A 23,389-nucleotide genomic window follows, 5' to 3' on the forward strand; every position below is an offset into this window, starting at 1 on the left:
CGTGACCCCATGGACCAGAGCACGCCAGGCACTCCTATCTTCCACTGCCTCTCGCATTTTGATCAAACTCACATTAGTAGCTTCGAGAACACTGTCCAACCAACTCATCCTCTGTCATCCCCTTCTCCTTGTGCCCTCAATCTTTCCCAACATCAAGGTCTTTTCCAGGGAGTCTTCTCTTCTCATGAGGTGGCCCAAGTATTGGAGCCTCAGCTTCACGATCTGTCCTTCTAGTGAGCACTCACGGCCTATTTCCTTACGAATTGATAGGTTTGATCTTCTTCCAGTCCATGGGACTCTCAAGAGTCTCCTCCAGTACCATAATTCAAAAGCATCAATTCTTGAATACTCAGAGAAGCTATGAGCCAAGCCGTACAGGGCCACCCAGGACGGACAGGTCATAGTGGAGAGTTTTGACTAAATGTGATCCACCTGGAGCAGGAACCGGCCAGCCACTCCGGTATCCCTGCCAAGAAAACTCAATGGACAAAAACAACAGAACTTTGGTAGGTACACATTAAAAAGTCCATCTTTCACAATTGAAAACTTTAACCGTGCTCCCTACATATATATGACTCCCAGAAGTAAGCCCTACTGTGTTCAATGTGACTTACTCCCAGGTAAAGGAGTGCCTGAGAGTAAGACATATACCGTATTTTTCGTTCTATAGGACGCACATTTCCCCCTCCAAAAATTAAGGGGAAATGTGTGTGTGTCCTATAGAGCGAATGCAGGCTGCGCCACTAAGCCCAAAGCCAGAACAGGAAGATGGAGCACTGCGGAGCACTCTGTCTCGCTTCTCTAGCTTGGGGACGGCTGCGCGCAAACCTCTGCAGGGCAGCGGGGCGCTGCGCTCCAAAGGCTTCAGGGATCTTTGAGGTTGGCGGTGGGGGAAAGCAGCGCTTCCCCCCACCGCCAGCCCCACAAGCTCTGGTAAATGTACCTTGAACGCACCTTGTTTTAGAGGGGGAGAATAAGAAAAAAAAAATTCCCTGTTCTCCCCCTCCTATGGTCCGGTGCGTCCAATGGAGCGAAAAATACGGTAAACACAATATGACCTACTTCTGGGTTGCCATGTACATTTACAAACTTTTATTATGGTAGCAAGTCTGCATACTTTGCAGTGTTAAATAGTATTTGCAAAAGGAGAAGTCTGAAGGTAACTATACAGTGGTGCCTCGCAAGACGAAATTAATTCGTTCCGCAAGTTTTTTCTTCTTGCGAGTTTTTCGTCTTGCGAAGCACGGTTTCCCATAGGAATGCATTGAAAATCACCTATAATATTCAAACCTTTATTGCATTAGCATACAGCCATAGCAAGATAAGACAATACAAAAATGCTAGAGACAAGCAACCCAGCAAAATTCAAGGCGATATTGCTGGCGTAATGACATTTAAATTACCCTAAGACAATAATGCAAGGATTTAGTTGCCAGCGCCAGAAATCTAATATACGGATATATATAAAGCATAAAATGGCCCCAGAGTAAGCTCGGCACATTGAGTTAAAAAAAGAATGTAATAAAAGAATTAAAACAGGTCCAGGTCTAGGACACACTACCCTGTCAGAGTAGCCCTGAGTTTCAGAGCCTGCACTATGAAGATTGCCACCCCACGTGAGATTTGGGGATTTGCGTCCACAAGAAGCGATTTCAAACAGTCTTCCTTAGACGTAATGGTGGACGGGATCAAAAGGAGGAGCTTAGATCTTATTGGCTCATAAATAGGGCAGTAGAAAAAGAAATGTATGAAGTCCTCTACTTCATTCATTGTGCATGGACATAGACGCTGAGTAATAGGGGTCTTAGAGTAAATCCCCTGAAGGAAGGCCGTGGGTATAGAATGGAAATGGGCCATAGTAAACGCTCTTCTCAAATTGGGCTCCATCAGTTCTATCAAGTAGTTGGCAAGTGATCTTACCACTTTCACTTTAGGGAGCCACATGGAGAGGCGGGCTGTGGTGGACTGTGCCCGGTCCATGGCCTCGTCTCTTGTAAGAATCCAGGCCCGGATTTTATGTTGGTGCCAGGATGACAGCGTGTCTAGATCTGGGAGGGAGTAGCGTGCAGTAATAGTCTCCATGGCCTTGGACCATTTGTTGCTATGGGAACAAATTAAAAAGGCTTGCCTGGCTAGTAGGGAACCTGGGGCATTGATTAATTTACAATAAAAACTAATAATTCTAATGTGGGCTCTCGCAACAATGGAGGGGAGGCCCAGTTCTGTTCTTAACTGTGCAGCAACCGAGCCCTTGGGGAGACCCAGTATCTTTCGTGCAAAAGAGTCTTGCAGAATCTCCAGCCGTTGTAGAGTTTTTAAATTCCACCCCCAAATTTCAACCCCATATAGTAACATCGGGAGGACTTTACTGATAAATGCTTTTCTGATTGGTGGAACCAACTGGCCGCCTTTTGCATAGAAGAATTTCTCCAAGGCTTTGATGGTTCTGCGGGCAGACAGGATGGTCATATTTAGGTGAGCTGACCAGCTAAGCCCATGCTGAAAAGTGATTCCCAAGTACTTGAATGCTGAACAATATTCAATATAGTGGCCTTCGCAATTCCAGAATGACTTCCGAGTTTTCGTACCAAAAGTAAGGTCAGGCATGGAAGAATAGGACATTGACAGATTACCAGGATGAGGGGTGTTTGGCACGTTGCTCTTTAAGGCGGAGGACGAGGTAGTTGATTGCAGATCTATTAGTAGAGGTGAAGGGGGTCTGCGTTGCGATGGTGTATGAGGAACTTCCGCCAGGCGGGCTGCCATATCATCCGTTATTGGAGTCCCAGTGTTTGGCAGGGGTTTCTGGGGTGTTAGCCCCTTCGTGACTGCGTTCCTTTGATTTAATAGGTTGCTATGACCAGGTTTTGAGGAGATTTTCTCTTGAAGTACATGTGTAAGTTGCTGCTTGAGTGTATCGAGCCTGTTTATAACTTCCTGCTGTTCTACTAATGGCAACTCGCCATAGGATGAAATTAGGTCCCTCTCCTCAGGGGCAGCCAGATGACTGGGCCCGCTTTGGTCATGCTTCTCTGTTGCTGGAGTAGATAAACCAGGAAGCTTGGGCTGAGAGGGAGGGTGAGGTTCCCGGGTGGACAGCTTGGGTTTCAAGACTATGTCGCGCCTGTCTGGCGAGCGGATACCTTTTTGTACGATGCTACGGAGAAGAGGTTTAATCCTGGTGTCATTAAAGACTCTCGTTGGGAAGATGCCCCTGGTGGCCAAAAACGCTTTACGCCTAACCAGTATGGAGGGAATTTTTGGTGACTGGAAGGAGAGCAGTACTTTTTGGAGCCGATGGTGGTAGTTTAAAAGTTTCACTGAACTGAGGTCTATTAGCAGAGGCCAAATCTGAAGGAGTTGCCTTAGATGATCTTTGACTTCTCTCGGATTATTCCACCTTGGGGACCTGGGGTCACTACTGCGTATAGTTAGACAAATTTTGTTTGGTTGTAAGATCAGAGATTGAGAGTCCAATTGAGTTTTTAAGAGGTGACCACCAGTACCACTTTCATGTCTAAAAGGGGAGGTACACCTCTGTCCGTTTAAATCCCTCAGAGGCAGGGTGTGGTTGTGCTGGAGCTCTAGCAAATGGGCCTCAAGCTTTTGGTGGAGATTATCCACCTGCATGGAAATCCCTTTTATGCTCTTAAAGATGCAGCGCAGGGTCCTGGTTATTAATTGGAAATGTTCGAGTCCCATGCCATCACCCAGTGCCAGCTCGGACTCCCCCTTCGGGGTGACTCTCACTTCTTTGTCATTATCATTAGCATTAGCATAATTTGTTGCCTTCGAGTTCACCCCCTCCACTTCTATGTTGGCTGCGAGGTCAATGAAGGGATTAAAACGATTGTGAGTTTCAACCGTGTAGCTAACTTCCTCGTTATTTCTGCTACAGTTAAGAAAGAAAGAATCAATCTTAGACTGTTTGGGCCTCGGGGGAGGCATTGCCTCATCCAGGTCCCTTGGCTGCTTGCCATGGCCCATAGTGGAGATTAGGAGAGGTATTCACAATAATTGGAAGTATCTTAATGCACCTTGGAGAATGTTGCAGGCATTGTAGGAAGCAGGGGAGTGATGAGCGAAGAAAAGTAAGTAAAGTTCGTTGCTTACATACAATTCTCAGTCGTTTATCCGAGTGCAACTTTGTCAGACTGCTCGACTGCAGTTGTTACTCGTTGCTGCTCCCTCGTCAATTCTTCTCCTGCAGCTTTGGCCTCTTTCTTTCAAGCAGAGAAGAAGCACTCCAACAGTGTTCACAGAGGATTCTCCATTTTGTTATTATCTGCCAGCTTCATGGCAAATTATGCCTCCTCTCCACTTGCTCACCTGCAATCCCCATTGAAAATCAATCAATGCGTTCCTATGGAAACCGCCTTCAGACCAGGTCCGGGGACAGTCTGTCCCCCGACCTCTTCTGAAGGCTGGGGGGGACGGACAAGGGCTTTTCTTCCCACCACCAGCCTTCAGAAGGCTGTTCTGAAGGCTGGCGGTGGGAAGAAAAGCCCTTCTCCCCACCTCCCGGCCTGCAAGCTCCGGGGGCAGGAGCGCTTTGCTGACGACCGCCAGCATTTTAAAAGCCCCCGCTGTCCCGGGGCGATTTTAAAATGCTGGCGGGCAGCAGCAAAGCCTCCGCTGTCCCGGGGCGATTTTAAAATGCTGGCGGGCGGCAGCGAACGCTTCGCTGCCGTCCCCCAGCATTTTAAGATCGCCCGGGACAGCGGAGAAGTCTCCGCTGTCCCGGGAAGGCAGGCGGGGGGGAAGCAAAGACTTTTGCCCCCCGTCGGCTTTCAGAAGAGGTCCAGGACCTCTTCTGAAGGCCAGCGGTGGGTGAAAGTCTTTGCTCCTGACCGCCAGCATTTTAAAAGAGGTCCCCAGAGATTTCCCTATGGGCTTTCTTCTTGCGAAGCAAGCCCATAGGGAAATTCGTCTTGCGGAACGACTCAAAAACAGAAAACTCTTTCGTCTTGCGAGTTTTTCGTTTTGCGAGGCGTTCGTCTTGCGAGGCACCACTGTATATCAAACTGGCGAGACCATAGCAGCATCCAGTCGCTTAAAAAAAACATGTTTGCTTTACAGCTGAAGTTCTCAGCATATCAAAAACTTTAATATAACAGGATTACCAAATAGTAGGTCACTAATATTTTCTCAAGGAAACCAAACCTCCTCTGAAACTGGCCACGTTCTGCATTTTCATTCATCAGGTTAATCTTTTAAAGGTTTTGTTAAGTCCCCTTTTAGGACGAAAAATAGGATTTTTTAAACTCCTGTTCTATGAACTTGATGTTAGATACAAAGGAGTTGTGAAGTACTGTTAATTTTTAAAAATATATCCCAGAAGAGATGGGGGTGGTGGTTTAGGTGGCCTATTCCAGCTAAACTTTAACCCATTCCCAACCGGGCAGTTGGTGGTCAACGTCCCTGTGGGAAGTGGATTCCTATATTTTCATATTGTGATTTTATTCATGTATCTTTCTTATCTCTAAGACACCTTGTAAGGACTTGATTTCTGAAAGGTTGGGTCTGAATGTTTGTCCCATATTCTTAAATTAATACATTCTGGTTTGCAAATCAAATTGGTTGTATCTCATTGGCAGCAGTTGAGAACACCAAAATACCCCCATAATAGAGAACACCCCCCCATAATAAATGAAGTTCTCTTTTTGTCTTCCGTGCAAAAGCTGAAAACTAGTTAATGAATACTTATACCTAAAGGTCATGTCTTTGAGCAAAATGATCCCATAGCCATTTTCTACTCACCATTATTACATTTTTCACTTGGCAGAGGTGTTTCTCAGATAACCCAGTTGATTTCATTTTTAATAATGGGTGGCTCCTAACAGAATATTAAGAACACAATTAAAATGTATGCAACAATGGCGGCAAGTGTCTTAATAGCACAAGGATGGAAGAACAAGGAAATCCCGACTAAAGAACTATGGCAAGAGAAACTGATGGACTACGCAGAATTGGCAAAATTGACACATAAACTACGTGACAAGGATAACTGTGACTTTAAAGATGAATGGGAACCTTTTACAAAGTACTTAAAGAAACAACAAAATGAACTGGACTCCTTGGCAGGTTTTGAATAAACACTACAAACTTTTTATTGATAACAGCTAGTTAGACAAATTAAGGATCTATACAATTTTGTAATATGCAGAGAATGGCATTTGTTGATAAACCAGAGGGAGGAGCTGAGGAAGTCTGGGGGGGGAGGGGGGAAATAGGGTGGAGTTAAGGAAGATATCTTTTTTGATAAAATGCTTTGTTGAAATTCCTAATAAAAAGTATTAAAAAAGAAGAAGAATACAATTAAAAACACACGTTATCTGGTGTGAAATTCTGCTATGCTAGCTAATATGTCAGACTGGCCTGCAGCTAACTGTAAGTCTTCTCAATTCAATGTCGCACTCTTTAGATCAGGGGTCAGCAAACTTTTTAAGCAGGGGGCCGGTCCACTGTCCCTCAGACCTTGTGTGGGGGGTGGACTATATTTTTTGGGTGGGGAATGAATGGATTCCTATGCCCCACAAATAACCCAGAGATGCATTTTAAATAAAAGGACACATTCTACTCATGTAAAAACATGCTGATTCCCAGAACGTCCGTGAGCTGGATTGAGAAGGCGATTGAGCCTCATCCGGCCGCTGGCCTTAGTTTGCCTACCCATGCTTTAGATTGTTGCATCAGCGCAAGCATTTCAGTTTGCCAGACAGAACAATCCCTCCTCTCTTTCCCCCACAAGCTGTTCTGGGAGTTCACCTGGTTCTCCCCTGCAACAAATTTTGGAAAGGGCATGGTGGTGCGTGAGGGGAGGAGAGAGAGGAAAGCCTTGTTTTACACGCAGAAGTCACTGCATAGGGCTTCCACTGGTGAGATTTTTTAGTTGAATATTGGCCAACAAGAAAAACCGGTTCCATCCCAGGTTTTTCTTTCTGGCTTGGTCAAAAAGATGGATCAGATATAATAAATATGAGACTTCTTCTACACATGTTTTGTTTTGTTTTCTGCATGCTGCACAATAATACTAAAATGAAAGTTGCTGAGCTGAAGCCCTTTCAGAAAGGCTTGGTAGGCCATCCCTATAATTTGGAATTGAGTAGGAGATTGTATCTCATACTGTAGTTGGCAATGAATAGGGAACAGACTGTGGCTTCATCAAGAGAGATTGTGAAGCTAAACTGGCTCCCTCCTTGTTATCCTTCCGTCGTCAGGTGAATATTTTTTTGTTCAACAGCCTATTGGGAACTGACTTTTAATGAAAGGGCTGGTGCCATGTTGTTTTTATTGTAATTATTTGTATGGTTCAAATAGCTTTTCTGTTTTATATGGTTTTAATTCTATGATTCATTGTTTTTTAATTATTGTTCTTCTATGATTTTAGAGGTTCTTGCCTTGAGTTTCATAAGGTGCAAGGGCAGCATATAAATAAATAAACAATAAATAAAATTTGTCTTAAATGTGGAAGGCATGGGTAAATATTCTGACCCCTTAATACAGTACTTAAGGTAAAGATCAGCACACTAATCTTGTGTTATCAGCAAAGTTTAATTCTCAAACAAAAGCAAGCTCCTCTGATCCCTGCGATCTGCTTTGTTCCCTTTTCTTATCTAGCAAAGAAAAATTAAGCTCCCATTCATGTTAAGCCAAAGCTGGGATGATGGTTTATTGCTCCCTAACAAGACACATTGCTAGCCACCTTTTGTTAGAAGTGGGTCTTGAGACGCTCAAAATAAATTCTGAACAAAATTGGTGCAGCAGCAAAGAGTTTCTCGCAAGAGTGGATGTCCAGAGTAAAGGTTATAAGAATTCTAAGGTCTTATATATATAAAATAGATGTTCATAAATGTACCAAGCAAACACATGTCTGAAACCCACAAAAAAGTTCTGAAACTGTTTTCTCTCTTCCAAAATAACCTCAAATATTTCTCTGCAAGGTCAAAGGAAATGGGAAATCTCCCCATTGTCTCTTTGCTCACAAATCCTGTCTCAAGGGCACGTTTAAGATATGTCTATGTCAGTGTTTCCCAACCGGTGTTCCGCGGCACACTTCTGTGCCGTGAGACATCGGCTGGTGTGCCATGGGAGGGAGGCGGGCGAGTCGGGCGGCGAGAGGCGGCGGCGGCGAGGATCCGCGTCGAGCCGGGGGCGGCTCCGTGGTGGTGGTGCCGAGCGGCGGGGCAGCGCGCGCAAAAGGGAGGAGCGCGAGACAGCGGAGGAGGAGGAGGCCGGCATGTCCGGGCAGCAGCAGCAGCAGCAACTCCCGGCGACGGCTCCTCAAGCCCCGCCGCCGCCCCCTCCTCCGCCCGCTATCGCCGCCACCACCACAGCAGCCGCCGCCGCCGCCTCAGCTGCCGCCGTCCCTCAGTCCCTCGCTCTGCTGCCTCCTCCCACCCCGGCAAGGGGGAGGGGAAAAACTTCCACTCTTGTGCGTCCCTCCCGGCGTGACGCTGCGCGCTGACGTCACGGGGCGGGGCTTTAATGGTGGTGTGCCGCGAGATTTTTTTCGGGTAAACAGGTGTGCCGTTGCCCAAAAACGTTTGGGAAACACTGGTCTATGTTATGTACTGAGTTGAATAGGATCCAAAATGCAGCAGTCTGATTGGTCCTAAAACAATAGGATTCAGAATGCAGCAGTCTGATTGGTCCACAGGAGCCACCCAATCCAACTCCAGGTGGAAGTGAATCCGCAACCTGATTGGCCTACAGGAGAATCCTGGAATTAGCCAATCATGTGGGGCCCTTTGTGTAAATAATGTATATAAAACAGACATTTCATGGGAAGTGGCATGCCTCACTACTATGAGCTGAATAAAGATCATGAAATCCACACTCAACTCCGAGTATATTTATATAAGGGCTTGCATCCATGGCTCGGGGTCCTCCTCCTCTCTCCTGCGTGTGGGGGGAGCACCCTGTTGCAATAGCTTTAATAAAGATCAGGCTTATCGCCACTTTGCTTTTGTATATCCTGGTCTGGTCTCTGTTCATTTCCCGAGTGGTTTGAGCTTTAAAAGGTACACTCTCTCCGAAGGTCCAGTCTTCCTTAAGAAGCTGAACCCCTTGAAAGGACCCCTCAATATTCTTGTTTCACCAGTGCAAGCAACAGAGCCACATCCCAGTTACAGGTGTAGGCAAGTTCTTTACCTGCTGTCCTGTTTATGAGCATCCTATCCACAACAAGGTGATCTAACTACTAGTGTAAGCAAATCTGGGCTGTCTGGGCTTGCAGGTGCAAGCATTGTGGCTTGTGTGATAAAGCAACATTATCATTTATCATACCTTTAAATCAGGCGTTTGTTGGCGGCTTACCTAACAAGGCTTTTTAGGGATTAACAAACGAAGCTTTTTAAGGGATTAACAAACCATAATCGTAGGTTTGAGTACAACAAGTACCCAAGATTAAATCTAGCTCTTTCAGAGTCTGCATCACATTCAGCAGGGGCAGGGTGCCTTCTGAGATGATGCCCTGCCTATGCTGCTGAAGCCTGCTCACATTTTCTTGAGTTCTTTCCCCTTGAAAGTCACTGACATTCCCTCTACCCTTGTGGCATGTTGGGAAGAGAGGGTAATTCAGAGATTCCCAGTGCTAGGGGATAGATTCAGATATTCCAACGGAGCTCTAGCTTCAAGCAACCTCTTTCTGGAGCCCTGGCTGCACGCACCCTCCAAGCTTAATGGTGTCTATCAGCTGTGTTTGCCCCACTTGTCCCAGGGGCACAGCAAAAGAGGAGCAATCAGGTACCAGGCATCAACATGCTGTTCAAGCCTGAACAATAAGCCAGCAAGCCTGACTCAGCATGATGTCTGAACATTCCTTCTGATTATTCTAATAAATGATGATGAACAGTAACCTATGGCTGCAATCCTAATGTACACTTACATAGGAATAAGACCCATTGAAATCAATGCAACTGATTGGCATTATCAGGGAGCATTTCTCCATGCGGTATCATTCTAAACATAACCAGGTGTATCTGAAGAAGTGTGCATGCACACGAAAGCTCATACCAAGAACTAACTTAGTTGGTCTTTAAGGTGCTACAGGAAGGAATTTTTTTATTCATTCCTCTTCAGTGGGTGTATTTTTATCTTTCCAGTTTTTTGCCACTATAACCCTTGCTGCTGATGTTGCATACATAAATAGCCTGCTTTTATTTTTGGGAATATTATCTGAAACCATTCCTAGTAAAAATTCTTCCAGTTTCTTGCTAAATGTAGTTTTTATCAATCTCTTTATCTCTTCATAAATCATGTTCCAAAATCTTTGTATCTCTAGACAGGACCACCACATATGGTAGTATGTTCCTATCTGTTCTTTACATCTCCAGCACTTGTTTGATTGATTTATTTTTGCAAGTTTTACAGGGGTCAGGTACCACCTATAGTACATTTTCATAAGATTTTCCCTTATAAGGAAACGAGCTGTGAATTTTATATTTTTAGTCCATAATTCATTCCAAATATTGGGTTTGATCATATGTCCCTGGTCCCTCTCCCATTTTACTGTAATAAATTTTACTTTGATATCCTCCTCCTTTCTTTGCCAATTCAAAAGTAGTTTGTACATTTTTGAAAGTGTCTTTTGATTATTATATAAAATATCCTTCTCCAGATAGGATATTTTTTTGTCAAATCCTTTGGTTCTTTTATCCTTTTCAAGGGCGGCTTTTAGTTGATAGTACTCCAGCCAGGTTATTCCCTTCTGTTTCAATTCTCTTAGGTCCTTTATTTTCGGATCACTACTTATTTCCTCTACTAAATCCTTGTATGTTAACCAATCGCTGTTCATATTTAATCTATGAACCGACATAGATTCCATCAGTGACAGTCACCATGGTGTTTTGGTTACTACTGATTTTTTACTCCCCTCCCATACTTCATATAATGCCCTTCTCACAATATGATTTAAAAATCCTTTGTGGGATTTAACCTTGCCATAGCCTATGTAGCCATGCCACCCATACACAATATCCCATCCCTCCAGATCTAGGACTTCCATGTTTTTAATTAATATCCAGTCCTTAATCCATGTCCAGCTCGCTGCCTCAAAGTACAGTTTAAGGTCAGGGACCGCAAAGCCTCCTTTTCCCTTCAACTCTTTAGTAGCTTAAATTTTATGCGTGGTTTTCCCCCTTGCCAAATAAACTTGGCAAGGTCTTTCTGCCATTCCTTAAAACACTTTATGCCTCTAATTATAGGTATTGTTTGGAACATAAAAATCATCTTTGGCAAAACCATCATTTTAACTGTGGATATTCTCCCCCACAGGGACAAATTCAATTTTCCCCAAGTCTCTAATTCTTTTTTTTATTTCCTTCCACTTCTTCTTGTAATTATCCTTATATAAGTTTATATTCTTATTGGTGATCCAAACCCCCAAATAATTTACGTTATTGGCTGCCTTTAAACCTGTAGTATTTTCCAGTTCCTCTTGTTCCGAATTACGTAAACTTTTCGTTAATAATTTGGATTTTCCTTTATTCAGTTTGAACCCAGGGTTCAAACATTTTGGCATTTTATTCTGAAAACTGACTACAGGGTCAAGGTAATTGGTTCTTTCCCAAATGAGTGCTTCAAATCCCCACTCATTCATTAAGATAACAGAATGGCTTTGAGAAGGTCAATCTAGCCTAACTTATAGGGTTTGGTGTGATAATAAAGAGTGTGTGTGTGTGTGTGTGTGTGTGTGTGTGTGTGTGTTGGGGATGATGGAAGAGAAATTGCTGTGCCCTAAATGAGGCCCTTTGAGGAAGGATGAATGGTATCATCCATTTTTTTAAACCAATACATGATGTGACCCACTTCACCAGAAAGTTTCTGGAGAACATCCTGGGAGTTCATTGTAGTTTTTGTAATGATTTAGAGAAATACAAAAATCCAGTGATGTTTGGGCTAAGGTTTCTGGTGTGTGATCAGACCAACAGTCACACCTGTCTACTATGTAGAGAATTTGACCTGGAATCACACAATTCTGCAAATTGCTATGAGTACGTACATGTGTACATAGAACAAAATAACAACTGCCCTGGGAGAAAAGTGTCAATGCATACACATGGATCAAATATTAAAAGTATTACCTGTTCAGGAGCCATGTATCCTGTTCACTGTTTTCTGCCCTCTGTACTGAAAGGTCATCTACACCTGCTGTTACCAGCCAAAATAACCAATTTTTATTTTATTGTCTCTAGACATTAATATATTTATTGGCTGCTGGAGGGGGACGGGGACAAAAAACAAAATAAAAAAGCCACTCCTATATTCAGACATACAAATTAATAAGATCTGAATGAGTCAGCATAGTCCAGTTCAACAGTTATCCTGCAGAGTCTGAACCATCTCAACTTCTTATCTTCTTTTTTTAAAATGCTGTGCCTTTCAAAAAAAACCTCCCATCTCCCATCTCAATTTCAGTAACGCTATTTCACGCGCCTTCATGTTCATACCCAAGACCATGAACAAAGATAATTATGTATCAATAGAGAATGAAAAGCTAAAGCCTCAAGATGAAAGAAAATGGTTAGCCTAAGACCACCTAGCTGATCGGGTGGTGCTGTGGGTTTGGGTGGCACTGTAGGTTAAACCACAGAGCCTAGGACTTGCTGTTCAGAAGGTCGGCGGTTCAAATCCCCGCGACGGGGTGAGCTCCCATTGCTCGGTCCCTGCTCCTGCCAACCTAGCAGTTCGAAAGCACGTCAAAGTGCAAGTAGATAAATAGGTACTGCTTTGGCAGGAAGGTAAACGGCGTTTCCGTGTGCTGCTCTGGTTCGCCAGAAGCGGCTTAGTCATGCTGGCCACATCACCCGGAAGCTGTACGCCGGCTCCCTTGGCCAATAAAGCGAGATGAGCGCCGCAACCCCAGAGTCAGCCACAACTGGACCTAATGGTCAGGGGTCCCTTTACCTTTACCTAGCTGATAGCCGATGCCAGACATGAACTGATTCACAATTCAGTCCCATAAAGACTATGCTGCACATATAGGGGGCAATGACAAACCTAGACAGCATCTTAAAAAGTAGAGACATCACCTTTCCAACAAACAGATGGTAAGAGAAATAAGATTATCTCTTGATAAGAGAAAGTACAGGCTGAAATTCTGCGGATGGTGGTCTAACAACCGAAAGCAAAGCCTTTCTTTCTATGGGAGCAAAACGCTGAATAACAGCAGAATGCTGAAAGACAGCAGAACGCTGAATTTGAGCCAAATGCTGAATGGCATCTCGGCAGAAATGCCAAACCTGCAGGACTCACACTCGGGCTTTGGGCTCTGAGTGCAGGGTCTGTCCTGTTTGTTCCCAATCCTGGAGCCTAAAGGAACCAGCCTCAGGGTACCACAGACATTGGGTATGAATTACCGTATTTTTCACTCTATAAGACGCACTTTTTCCCTTCTAAAAAGTAAGGGGAAATCTGTGTGCGTCTTATGGAGCGAATGCAGGCTGACCAGCTATCCCAGAAGCCAGAACAGCGAGAGGGATCGGTGTGCAGTGATTCCTCTTGCTCTTCTGGCTTCGGGGATAGCCATGCAAAGCCTCTTGAGTGAGGTGGAGTGCTCCTGCCTCTTCACTCAAGAGGCTTTGTGTTGCTTTCTTGTTTCTTGTTTTCCTCTCTAAAAACTAGCTGCGTCTTTATGGTTGGGTGCGTCTTATAGAGCGAAAAATACGGTAGGACATTTAAGTGCTTTTAAAAGTAGGCACTGCAACTCGTTACGATGTTTCAGCTGTTGCGTAGAAAGGGAACTCCCCATACTCACGTTCCTTTCTTCCAATACTCACCGGGATACTGCAGAGGATGCAGGGACGCATCTGTAGCTCTTGCCGGTGTGGTATAGTGGTTAAGAGCAGTAGTCTCGTAATCTGGGGAACCAGGTTCGCGTCTCCACTCCTCCACATGCAGCTGCTGGGTGACCTTGGGCTAGTCACACTTCTCTGAAGTCTCTCAGCCTGACTCACCTCACAGAATGTTTGTTGTGGGGGAGGAAGGGAAAGGAGAATGTTAGCCGCTTTGAGACTCCTTAAAGGGAGTGAAAGCTGGGATATCAAATCCAAACTCTTCTTCTTCTTGCCGAGCGAAGTGAGTAAAACCAGCCCCATGGACCTGGGCGCCAGATGAAGTGATGGACATGAGGCAGGAGTTGATAATGCAGGTAAGCTGTGCACAGGTGAGCTGAAAGCGAGCTGCCGGCCAGCCCTGTGGAGCCTCCTTTTATTGAGACAAATATGCAAACCAGGCAGATACATTTTGGGCTGTGACCTTTACACATCTTCCAGTCCCGAGGTCGTGGGGTGGTACAAAGTTATTTTGGCACCTGTTTCCACCGCGTCATTTTCCCCTTGCACAGTGTATGACGAAAGAGACAAAAGGTCTCAAAGACAACGGTTACAGACAGGGCACCGCAGACTACTGAGACCGCAAAAGGGTAGACAGAGGCAATTATGTTCAGACAGCCGTGGCTTTGTCTGTGAGGGGTGTGTGTGATCCGCACCCCAAGGTCACACGTGCAGGCAGGCTGAGGCTGCCTGCGGGTGGGGAAGTGTGCTCCCTCCGGACCCCACTCCGCAATCATCCCTACAAGTGAGAGCTGGACCATAAAGAAGGCTGATCACTGAAGAATTGATGCTTTTGAATTATGGTGCTGGAGGAGATTCTTGAGAGTCCCATGGACTGCAAGAAGATCAAACCTATCAATTCTGAAGGAAATCAGCCCTGAGTGCTCACTGGAAGGACAGATCCTGAAGCTGAGACTCCAATACTTTGGCCACCTCATGAGAAGAGACGAGTCCCTGAAAAAGACCCTGATGTTGGGAAAGATTGAGGGCACAAGGAGAAGGGGACGACAGAGGACGAGATGGTTGGACAGTGTTCTCAAAGCTACCAGCATGAGTTTGACCAAACTGCAGGAGGCAGTGGAAGACAGGAGTGCCTGGCGTGCTCTGGTCCATGGGGTCACGAAGAGTTGGACATAACTAGACGACTAAACAGCAACAACAACAAACATATGGGGGCGATGCAACAGATGCATGTAGCTTTCCTATGGCTCCATATACACAGGAAGGAGTTTATAAAAGTAAACATTTAAGGAGTTGGGTAATGCAGCAACTGAATAGGTGAGTGTGAGCACTGCCAGAAGAAGAAGAGTGCTGGGGGAGCGCACCACCCCTGGCAGCGCGATCCTAGCAGGGTGCCATTGCCCAGCCTGCACTGGGCACCAATGCCCCACAGGCGGCGTGCCCCGCCCCCAGGATGCTCACCAGCCCCGCCCTGCCTGCTCTCCGTCCCCCGGTGCCAAAGCAAAATTATTTCATAGCACACCTTCATGTTCTTCCCATTTAGTATGTTATAATTTGAGTACATGACCTGAAAGCAAAAAAGACTGAGAACATTTTTTCCCCGTGCATAAATGTATCTAGCACTTAAACATTATTTTATTCTTAACCGAAAGGCTTCAGATAATAACCTCCAAATCCAAAGGTTTAAAATTTACAATATTGGTCATATTTTAACTTTGCACCCAGTTTAGTTCCTGCTAAGCACTCTTCAAATTTTGCATCCATTTCCTGGCTCTGAGCTTCAGTGAACAAAGTCTTCCAGTCACCCACAGCACCTATAAAGAAACAATGAGAACTGAATCTCACTCTTTATGCCTTTCTGTATAGAGATTTAGATAACAGATTTATGGTTTCTGAATGTTGAAACAAGTGAATGTATTGTCATCTGTCTCATCCTGCAACCCCAGGCACACTTGCTTGGGTGTAACCAAGGAAAGACATTACTAACATGCATCAGATTGGGGCTATCTGGAGATGTCAACAGCGAGTGACAGAAACAACTGAGAGGTATATAAGCAGATGCGACCAACATTGGGTCCAATGGTCAAGGTGGCGGTTTCTGCATGCGCTGTAGAAGGAAGTGAGAGGCAGATTGGGTTTGTCAACCTGGGAAGGTAGCCCATCTAGGAGAAAACTCTGATCCTAAACCTCAGCTGCCTTGCGGAATATCTTTGAGACAAGCAAAGGCTAAGGGGTGTATTAGATTGGGTGTTGGCAGTTTAATATTTCTCTTTTAGGTTAGTTGCTGGCAAAGAAAGTTGGAAAGACCAGTTTCCTCACCTTGGTTAAACTTGTTACTCTTAGATAATGGAGTTTTGTAACCATCTCCCTGCCTGGAGCTGCCCCAAGCCACCCAGCCTCTAGATTCTCTGAAAACTATTTGGTTCTGAGCTCCAGCCAATGGCGTACTGTGGATTGCTAGCACCTGGGACAAGGCAGCAGCATACCCCACACATCCTGCTTGGCAGGGGGTTGGACTCGATGGCCCTTGTGGTCTCTTCCAACTCTATGATTCTATGATTCTATCCCTCAATATGTGGGTGGGTTTATTAAGTGAACTAGGCTCTCTTAAGGGGGCACACAAAGTTCTGGAGTTGTGGTGCTTCACTGGCAAAAGCGCAGAGGGGCTTTTTTTAGCTGCGGTGCAGAGGGATGGCCAGAGAGTGTGGGGGGGGGAGAGGTGTTGGGGGTGAGTGGTGACCTGCCTCTACAAGGGGTGTGACAAGAGAAGAGGAAGTTTTTTAAAAATAGATTCCTTCCATGCCACCTTAAACACCATGCAGGTGCTGCCACCGCCACACAGCTTCAGTTCTGAGGCAGAATCAGGTTCCTGTGGCTGTAGGGGAATGGCGGGAGGGGGGCACACCAGGGAAGGAGGATGCTGAGTGGCTTCTCTCTCTGAGGTGCAGCTGCGGCTCAGCAGCTTCAAGAGCTCAGATGAGCGAAAAGTGGAAATTTTGGGCTCCTAAGAAGTTTGCACCCAGGGCAACTGCCTCTATGGGCCCCCCATGCTATGCCACTGGCTCCAGTTCCATCCCTGGATCTGCTTTGTTCTGTGTTCCTTGACCCAAATATTGTAATTTCCAAGCCTCACCCAAGTGCTAACATTTTTAATACTGGCAAACGTCACACATCCCTGAACCGGGTGAAGATCGTGGAGTGCAGTCCACTGTGCTTAGAATTTTTTAAAAACTGTTTTAAGTTGTTTTAAACTGCTTTTTAATTTCTTAACTGTACTGTTTCATTATTTGCCGCCCTCGGCTCATGGCTTTTATGCTTCTTATTCCACATTACTGGCAATTATTGGCAGGAGACAATGCAGAAAACTGTGATGTCATGGCACAGGTAACTTCCACTTTTGCAGAAGCTGCTTTGTTATAAACAGCTGATTTGGCCTATTTAAAACATGGCATGGGCAAACTCTACTGTGGCTAATCTGTTTACAGTCATAACACTTAGGCATTATTTCTATCCCAACCTACTTGGAAATAAGCCCCACTGAATTGCATCTATCCCACTGTGCAGTCCTGTGCTTGTCCACCTAGAACCTTTCAAGTTCAGTAAGATCCCCAACTCCCTGATCACTTAGACCACTATTCACAGTTTTAGTTGTCTTGTTTGATTATTGACATAATAAAACATGAGCTGCCCTGGACTCATGGTTTTTATGCCTCGTACTCTACATAGTTGGAAGCTTTTAATGTTTAATAGGTTATTGTATTTTAGTGTTTTGTGGGAAGCTGCCCAGAGTGGCTGGGAAAACACAGCCAGATGGGCAGGGTATAAATAATTATTATTACTATTGATAGGAGAGAATGCAGAAAACTGCGATGTCACAGCACAAGTAACTTCTACTTTTGCAGACTAATTTGGCCTATTTAAAATATGACATGTGCAAACTCTTCTGGACCAGAAGACTTCCTTGTTCTAATTATTGCAGAATGGTCTTACAGAGGCTTTTTAGGGCTTCTCAGTGTTTTTGAACTTTGGTTCTATATGTGGGATGGGAGTGAGGAAGAGGGAAATGGAGCAAAACTATTTTCAAGATACAGTGGCACCTTGGGTTAAGTACGTAATTCATTCCGGAGGTCTGTTCTTAACCTAAAACTGTTCTTAACCTGAAGCACCACATTAGCTAATGGGGCCTCCTGCTGCTGCCGCACCGCCAGAACATGATTTCTGTTCTCATCCTGAAGCAAAGTTCTTAACCCGAGGTACTATTTCTGGGTTAGTGGAGTCTGTAACCTGAATCGTATGTAACCTGAAGCATATGTAACCCGAGGTACCACTGTATTGACAAAATATAATGTTTAGTTGTTCCCCCCCCATAAATGGCACCGCTAGAGGGCGCTTGTGTTACTGGAAGAAAGAGAATTCAGTGCAAACGAGTGGCATAAAATCAATACAGTACTGCAGTACCTTTCCTGAAAAGGACAGGAGCAAACCGACCATGTGTTTCTTCAGATTTACTGCTCATTGCTTGGAACGTAGAGCTCTCTGCAACAGACTTAATCATTTCATCAGACAGAGGCAGCTCATAAAATTCAGCTATGCGCTTCACTCCTTCGTGAAGATTCTGGAAAATAACAGTAAAGTTAGTTATGATTTCATAAATATATTTGGTACAAAGGTAGAGCCCTAAGACTCAATAATTGGGCAGGCTAAACATCTAAATAAATATATTCATAAATGTATGTGCTATAGCTTCCTAAAGTGGTGCATCTGATATTAGCAAAAGAAGTGCAGTGTGAAAGGAAACACAGAAACATTGTCACAGCGAAGGTAAAGGTAAAGGGACCCCTGACCATTAGGTCTAGTCGTGGCCAACTCTGGGGTTGCAGCGCTCATCTCACTTTATTGGCCGAGGGAGCCGGCGTACAGCTTCCGGGTCATGTGGCCAGCATGACTAAGCCGCTTCTGGCAAACCAGAGCAGCGCACGGAAACGCCGTTTACCTTTCCGCCGGAGCGGTACCTATTTATCTACTTGCACTTTGACGTTCTTTCGAACTGCTAGGTTGGCAGGAGCTGGGACCAAACAACAGGAGCTCACCCCGTCGCGGGGATTCGAACCGCCAACCTTCTGATCGGCAAGTCCTAGGCTTTGTGGTTTAACCCACGGCGCCACCTGCCTCCCGCCACAGCGAAGGTACCATCATTTACTTTTCTATTTGCTTCTGTAACTTAGATTCTTGAAAAACATTTCTTTTTTCAAATATCTGCTACCGATCTTTTCCATTTCCAGTGTGTCATATATTCAATCAGCCATATTCCTTTTAATTAAAAAATAAACTTAGTTATTCAAAGTCCCAAATAAACTATAAAAAACCCAAAAATAAATTAAGTGCAAGCCTATCAATATGCAAAAAGAGATTACACCACAAAACTTAATCACACTGGCATAGTGGTGTGCTTAGTATTTAATCAAGTGCGGGGCCATATTTTTTTAAAAAAAATTTTTAAGACATTTAAATATCCAAACCTTCTAACAAAAGAGAAATATACATATAGAATAAAATACTCATACTTAATAGTAGCCATAATAGAAGAAAAGTAAAATCATTATCTCAGTTTCTAAGAATGCTCACTTCTTTCAGCTCTTCATACGTGATGATCATGACATTTTCTTCATCCACATGTTTGTCCCAAGCAAAGATATAGTCAAAGTAGGATTTCCAGCAAACTGAAATAAAATGCAAACAGCATATTTCAAAGCATGGAGGGGGAGGGGGAATGACATCAGAATACAGTTGTACCTTGGTTCTCGAACGCCTTGTGACTCGAACGTTTTGACTCCCGAACGCCGCAAACCCGGAAGCGAGTGTTCCGGTTTGCGAACATTTTTTGTAAGTCGAACGTCCAACACGGCTTCCGATTGAGTGAAAGAAGCTCCTGCAGCCAATCGGAATCCGTTCTTTGGTTTGTGAACGTTTTCAGAAGTCGAACGGACTTCTGGAATGGAGTCTGTTCGAGAACCAAGGTACAGCACTTCATTCATTCACTTTAACCCAACACTGGAGCTATTTTCATGACATGTAAAATCTGTACACAAATCATCAGAAATTGAAAGGAGGCCTAAATTCACTTTGGCATTTATGACTGGCCGTGAATTGGCAGGGTTTCGGACGGGCTCTTCCACAAGCGAACCTGGAGGTGCTGAGGATTAAACCTGGAACCTTCTGCATATGAAAGAGATGCTGCCACTGATCTTCTATAGGTGCCTAGGCCACTAAGGGAATAGAAAGAAGGGTGAGGGGAATGTCTTTTACCATATGTGGCCTGTCTGCAAGGCTTTTAAAAACTGTTGCTGCTCATATAAATGAACATAATATTCATTCTTATGATTGAACCATGCAATTGTAGAATTGGAAAGGGACACGAGGGTCATCTATACCTATTATACTAAAGGGCTGGTATAAAATGTCTCAAGAAAAGGGATATTATACATGCAGAAGAGGGCAAGTGCAGCCAGAGTTTTCCTTGCTGAGGTGGTTGACTATTTCTAAGTTGTCCAGTTCTTGAGACCAATGTGCGTGTATCTCTTGAAATGGACAGGTCAAAAAACAAAGGTGGTTGTGACTATTTAGAATTTGCCATTTGTTAAGCTCTTAAAACAAATGACATGATTGCTGCAGAAGTCCTGATGTCATGGGGGAAATCCTGCATAAGTATGTTCAGCATTGACTAATCTGAAATTAGAAACATGGGGGGGAAATCAGTCTGAGCTCTAAAACTCCTTCAGATTAACTGGGTTTCTCCTTTGTGGTAGGCAATAGCCCTCTGTGCCACTGTAAGATTCCAGTTTTTTATATAATATGAACCGCCCTAAAACCTTCTGACGAAGGGCAATATATAATCTAATAAATAATAATAATAATAATAACAACAACACAATCTCATTATCAATTGATGATGCAAATCTGAGTAAAAGAAACATCGTCTGTGGGCTTCTTCTTGCAATCGAGAGCCCTGCTCATTTGAAACTCGTTTCCATTTCATCTGAAAAGACATTGTGCACAAATACTTTGTGGGAAGTTTCAGCAATACAGAAAGTGAGAACTTCTAATATTATATACCTTCCCCACTCATGAACTTTGGAAAAAAATCATCCCAAGAACCGACATCTGGAAGAACAGGGTTTTTGTTGTAAAAATGATAATAGGATACAGCAGCATCTTTGGGATTTCGGAAAACGACCAGCATCTATTTAAAAAGAAAGAAAGAGATATTAGATTTTGTTGCTTAAAGCAAGTTATGTCATCTGGTGATATGAACTACAGTTGACTAGCAACTTGCGCAGGGGTTAGGTTCCGAGAATTGCACGTGAACCTGAAATCTTGTGTAGCCACAACAACCCCAGAACCTTCCAGGGCTGGAGCATCAAGCTCTCAGTCTTGCTTGCTGGGCTCTGGGCGAGAGCCTCTCACACAGGTTTTAGGAGACTCCTTCAATATCTCATAGGAGCCTAGTCACTTACCTTCACCTTTTTCTCAATAAAAGATTTCGGAATGTTATCATAATGGAGATGTGTAGAAATAATACGCGGAGAAGGCTGCTTTTCCAGCTCCTGGAATGAGAATTAAAGGAATGTTGATCTGTTGTTGTCATTTCAGGATCTAGGGAAGTTGTTATTTCCTCCTTTTTATTGATTCATATAATTGGGGGGGGATTAGTACTTTGAGTTACATGATAAAAATAGAAAACAACAAAGTAAACAATGGGTTTGTAGTAGTAATGAAATGAAATGCAAAAAGTACAGATACAGTATTAGGGATAATTCACTGTTTTTGAGAAGCACCTCCATCAAGTAAATGGTTATGTCCTCTGAGGAACATAGGATGACACGTATATTCTATTTTGCTTTCCATTTGTAAATTGATATAAATGAAGTATATTTTCTGTGTTTATCGAAAACTGGCTTCAATGTTCAACAAATCTAACTCTATCTCTTATGTATGCTACACAATCACATATAATAGCTGTAAAGTGTCCGCCTTCTGTGTGGCACATGTAAGCATTTGCTAGAGTAACTTGGAAATCATGCCAACCTGAAGTTTTGTGGGCGGTCCAAATTCAAGTATTGGGCAGTTTTCTATTGGTGGTAAGTCCTTGTAACTTGGAATCACAGCTATCATGTCATTTACTATTTTGAGCATCCAGTTAGTACCTACAACATAAATGCAATTAAGACATATATGGTTTGCTGGAGCTTAAGTTACGCAACCAAATGCAAAGTTATGTTCATCTATGCCAGTCAACTTTAATCACAGATTTTCAACCAGAGGGTCACAAGACCACACCAAGTGTCACAACAAAGCCATAGACACCATGCAAGGTTTGTTTGTCAAATTGCAACAGAAGGTACTTTCAAATGACAGCTTATTCATTGTGGACGCAGGTGCTCATGCATGCAGGTTTTCAACGGCATCCAAAATCCCCATTTACCATTTCTGATAAGCACAACAAAACACGGAAATGATAAATCCAGATTAAATGGCTGTCGCCACCATGCAAGCCCCTTGGCTGGCCCTGGAGACTGCAGCCTTTTATTCCCTCTTCTTATGTGAGACAGCTTCCTCCCCACTTGGCCCTAGCCCAGCCTTGCCGCAGCCTCCTCCCTACCTGTTGTTGGTAACGTGCTGCCTAGTTTTGGAAGAGACTATACTTTCCATTTCAGAGGCCTCACTGAGCCAAATGGAGGATGGGTTGGAGCCAAGGACTTATGAGGCACACAGCTCCTCTCCACATAAAAGAGGGCCTTGAGTCACTGCTCATGGCTGTTGTGGGGTGCTCAGCCACTGAGGAAAGAGTCAATCCAGGCACCCCAAAACCCGGGCACCTGGGACCCATTTCAGTTCATTTTGGGTATCAAATAAACACTGGTTTCCTTGTTCAAACTTTAATAGAAGGCACTTCCACACAACAGCTTATTATTCATTGTGGAGTCAGCTGCTCAGGTTTGCAGGTTTTGCATTCAAAATCCCCGTTTATGAAAAGCACAACAAAACATGGAAACTGTAAATCCAGGTTACATGGGGGAAATAAACATATGAATCGTATGTGATCAGATAGCAGTTGGTAACCCAATCCATTCCTCTTTAATTCCATTAAAAGCTGGATACTCACCACATTTTGGATAAGCAACAATCAGCCTATCGTCCTTTCTCGCTTCCATGGCTGCTACTGCTTCAAAGGTCTCAAGACTACAAAGGCGTTTTGGATACAGCACTCCTCTGAATGTAAACAGCAGCTCCTCATTCTCCTTAGTTTGAGTTGTAGCTAAAATATTGTCTATATTTTCCACAAAACGCGGCTTTTTCTTGGCCATGCTTTACTCTTGTAGGCTGCCTCGGTCTTTTCACATTCCTTTTCAAGAGACAGACTTGGTTCTGCATAACCAGTAGTTGCACTATAAGGATATATATGAGGAGGACCTAGCAATTCTGAATCACAGGAACTTGTACACTATGTACCCAATTGAGCCTCTGGCTTGGAACATTCCCGTTTTATGAAAATATGAATTACACAATATTGGCTGAGCTGGGTGCTTTCTCAG

General features: G+C 44.1%; 1 protein-coding gene across 1 annotated transcript; it reads right to left on the reverse strand.

Annotated features, from left to right (window-relative positions):
• Window positions 1-15,302: 15,302 nt before the first annotated feature.
• Window positions 15,303-23,271, reverse strand: LOC308583801 (sulfotransferase 6B1-like). The gene is made up of 7 exons (XM_081188141.1): window positions 22,960-23,271; window positions 21,882-22,000; window positions 21,311-21,400; window positions 20,910-21,036; window positions 19,422-19,516; window positions 18,255-18,411; window positions 15,303-15,610 (listed from the first exon to the last, which is right to left on the reverse strand). Exons 1-7 carry the CDS (start codon window positions 23,159-23,161, stop codon window positions 15,480-15,482), a joined length of 921 nt encoding a protein of 306 aa, XP_081044267.1. The 5' UTR covers window positions 23,162-23,271; the 3' UTR covers window positions 15,303-15,479.
• Between the last annotated feature and the right edge of the window lie 118 nt (window positions 23,272-23,389).

The sequence above is a fragment of the Podarcis bocagei genome (assembly GCF_964188305.1).
Source record: "Podarcis bocagei genome assembly, chromosome: 3".
Classification (NCBI taxonomy): Eukaryota; Metazoa; Chordata; class Lepidosauria; order Squamata; family Lacertidae; genus Podarcis; species Podarcis bocagei.

Coding starts and splice junctions, on each gene's coding strand:
- LOC308583801 (XM_081188141.1), bottom strand. CDS start 23,161: ATGGCCAAGAAAAAGCCGCGTTTTGTGGAAAATATAGACAATATTTTA. Junction 19,517..20,909: donor AAAGTTCATGAGTGGGGAAG/GTATATAATATT, acceptor ATTTTATTTCAG/TTTGCTGGAAATCCTACTTT. Junction 18,412..19,421: donor CGTATGAAGAGCTGAAAGAA/GTGAGCATTCTT, acceptor GTTATTTTCCAG/AATCTTCACGAAGGAGTGAA.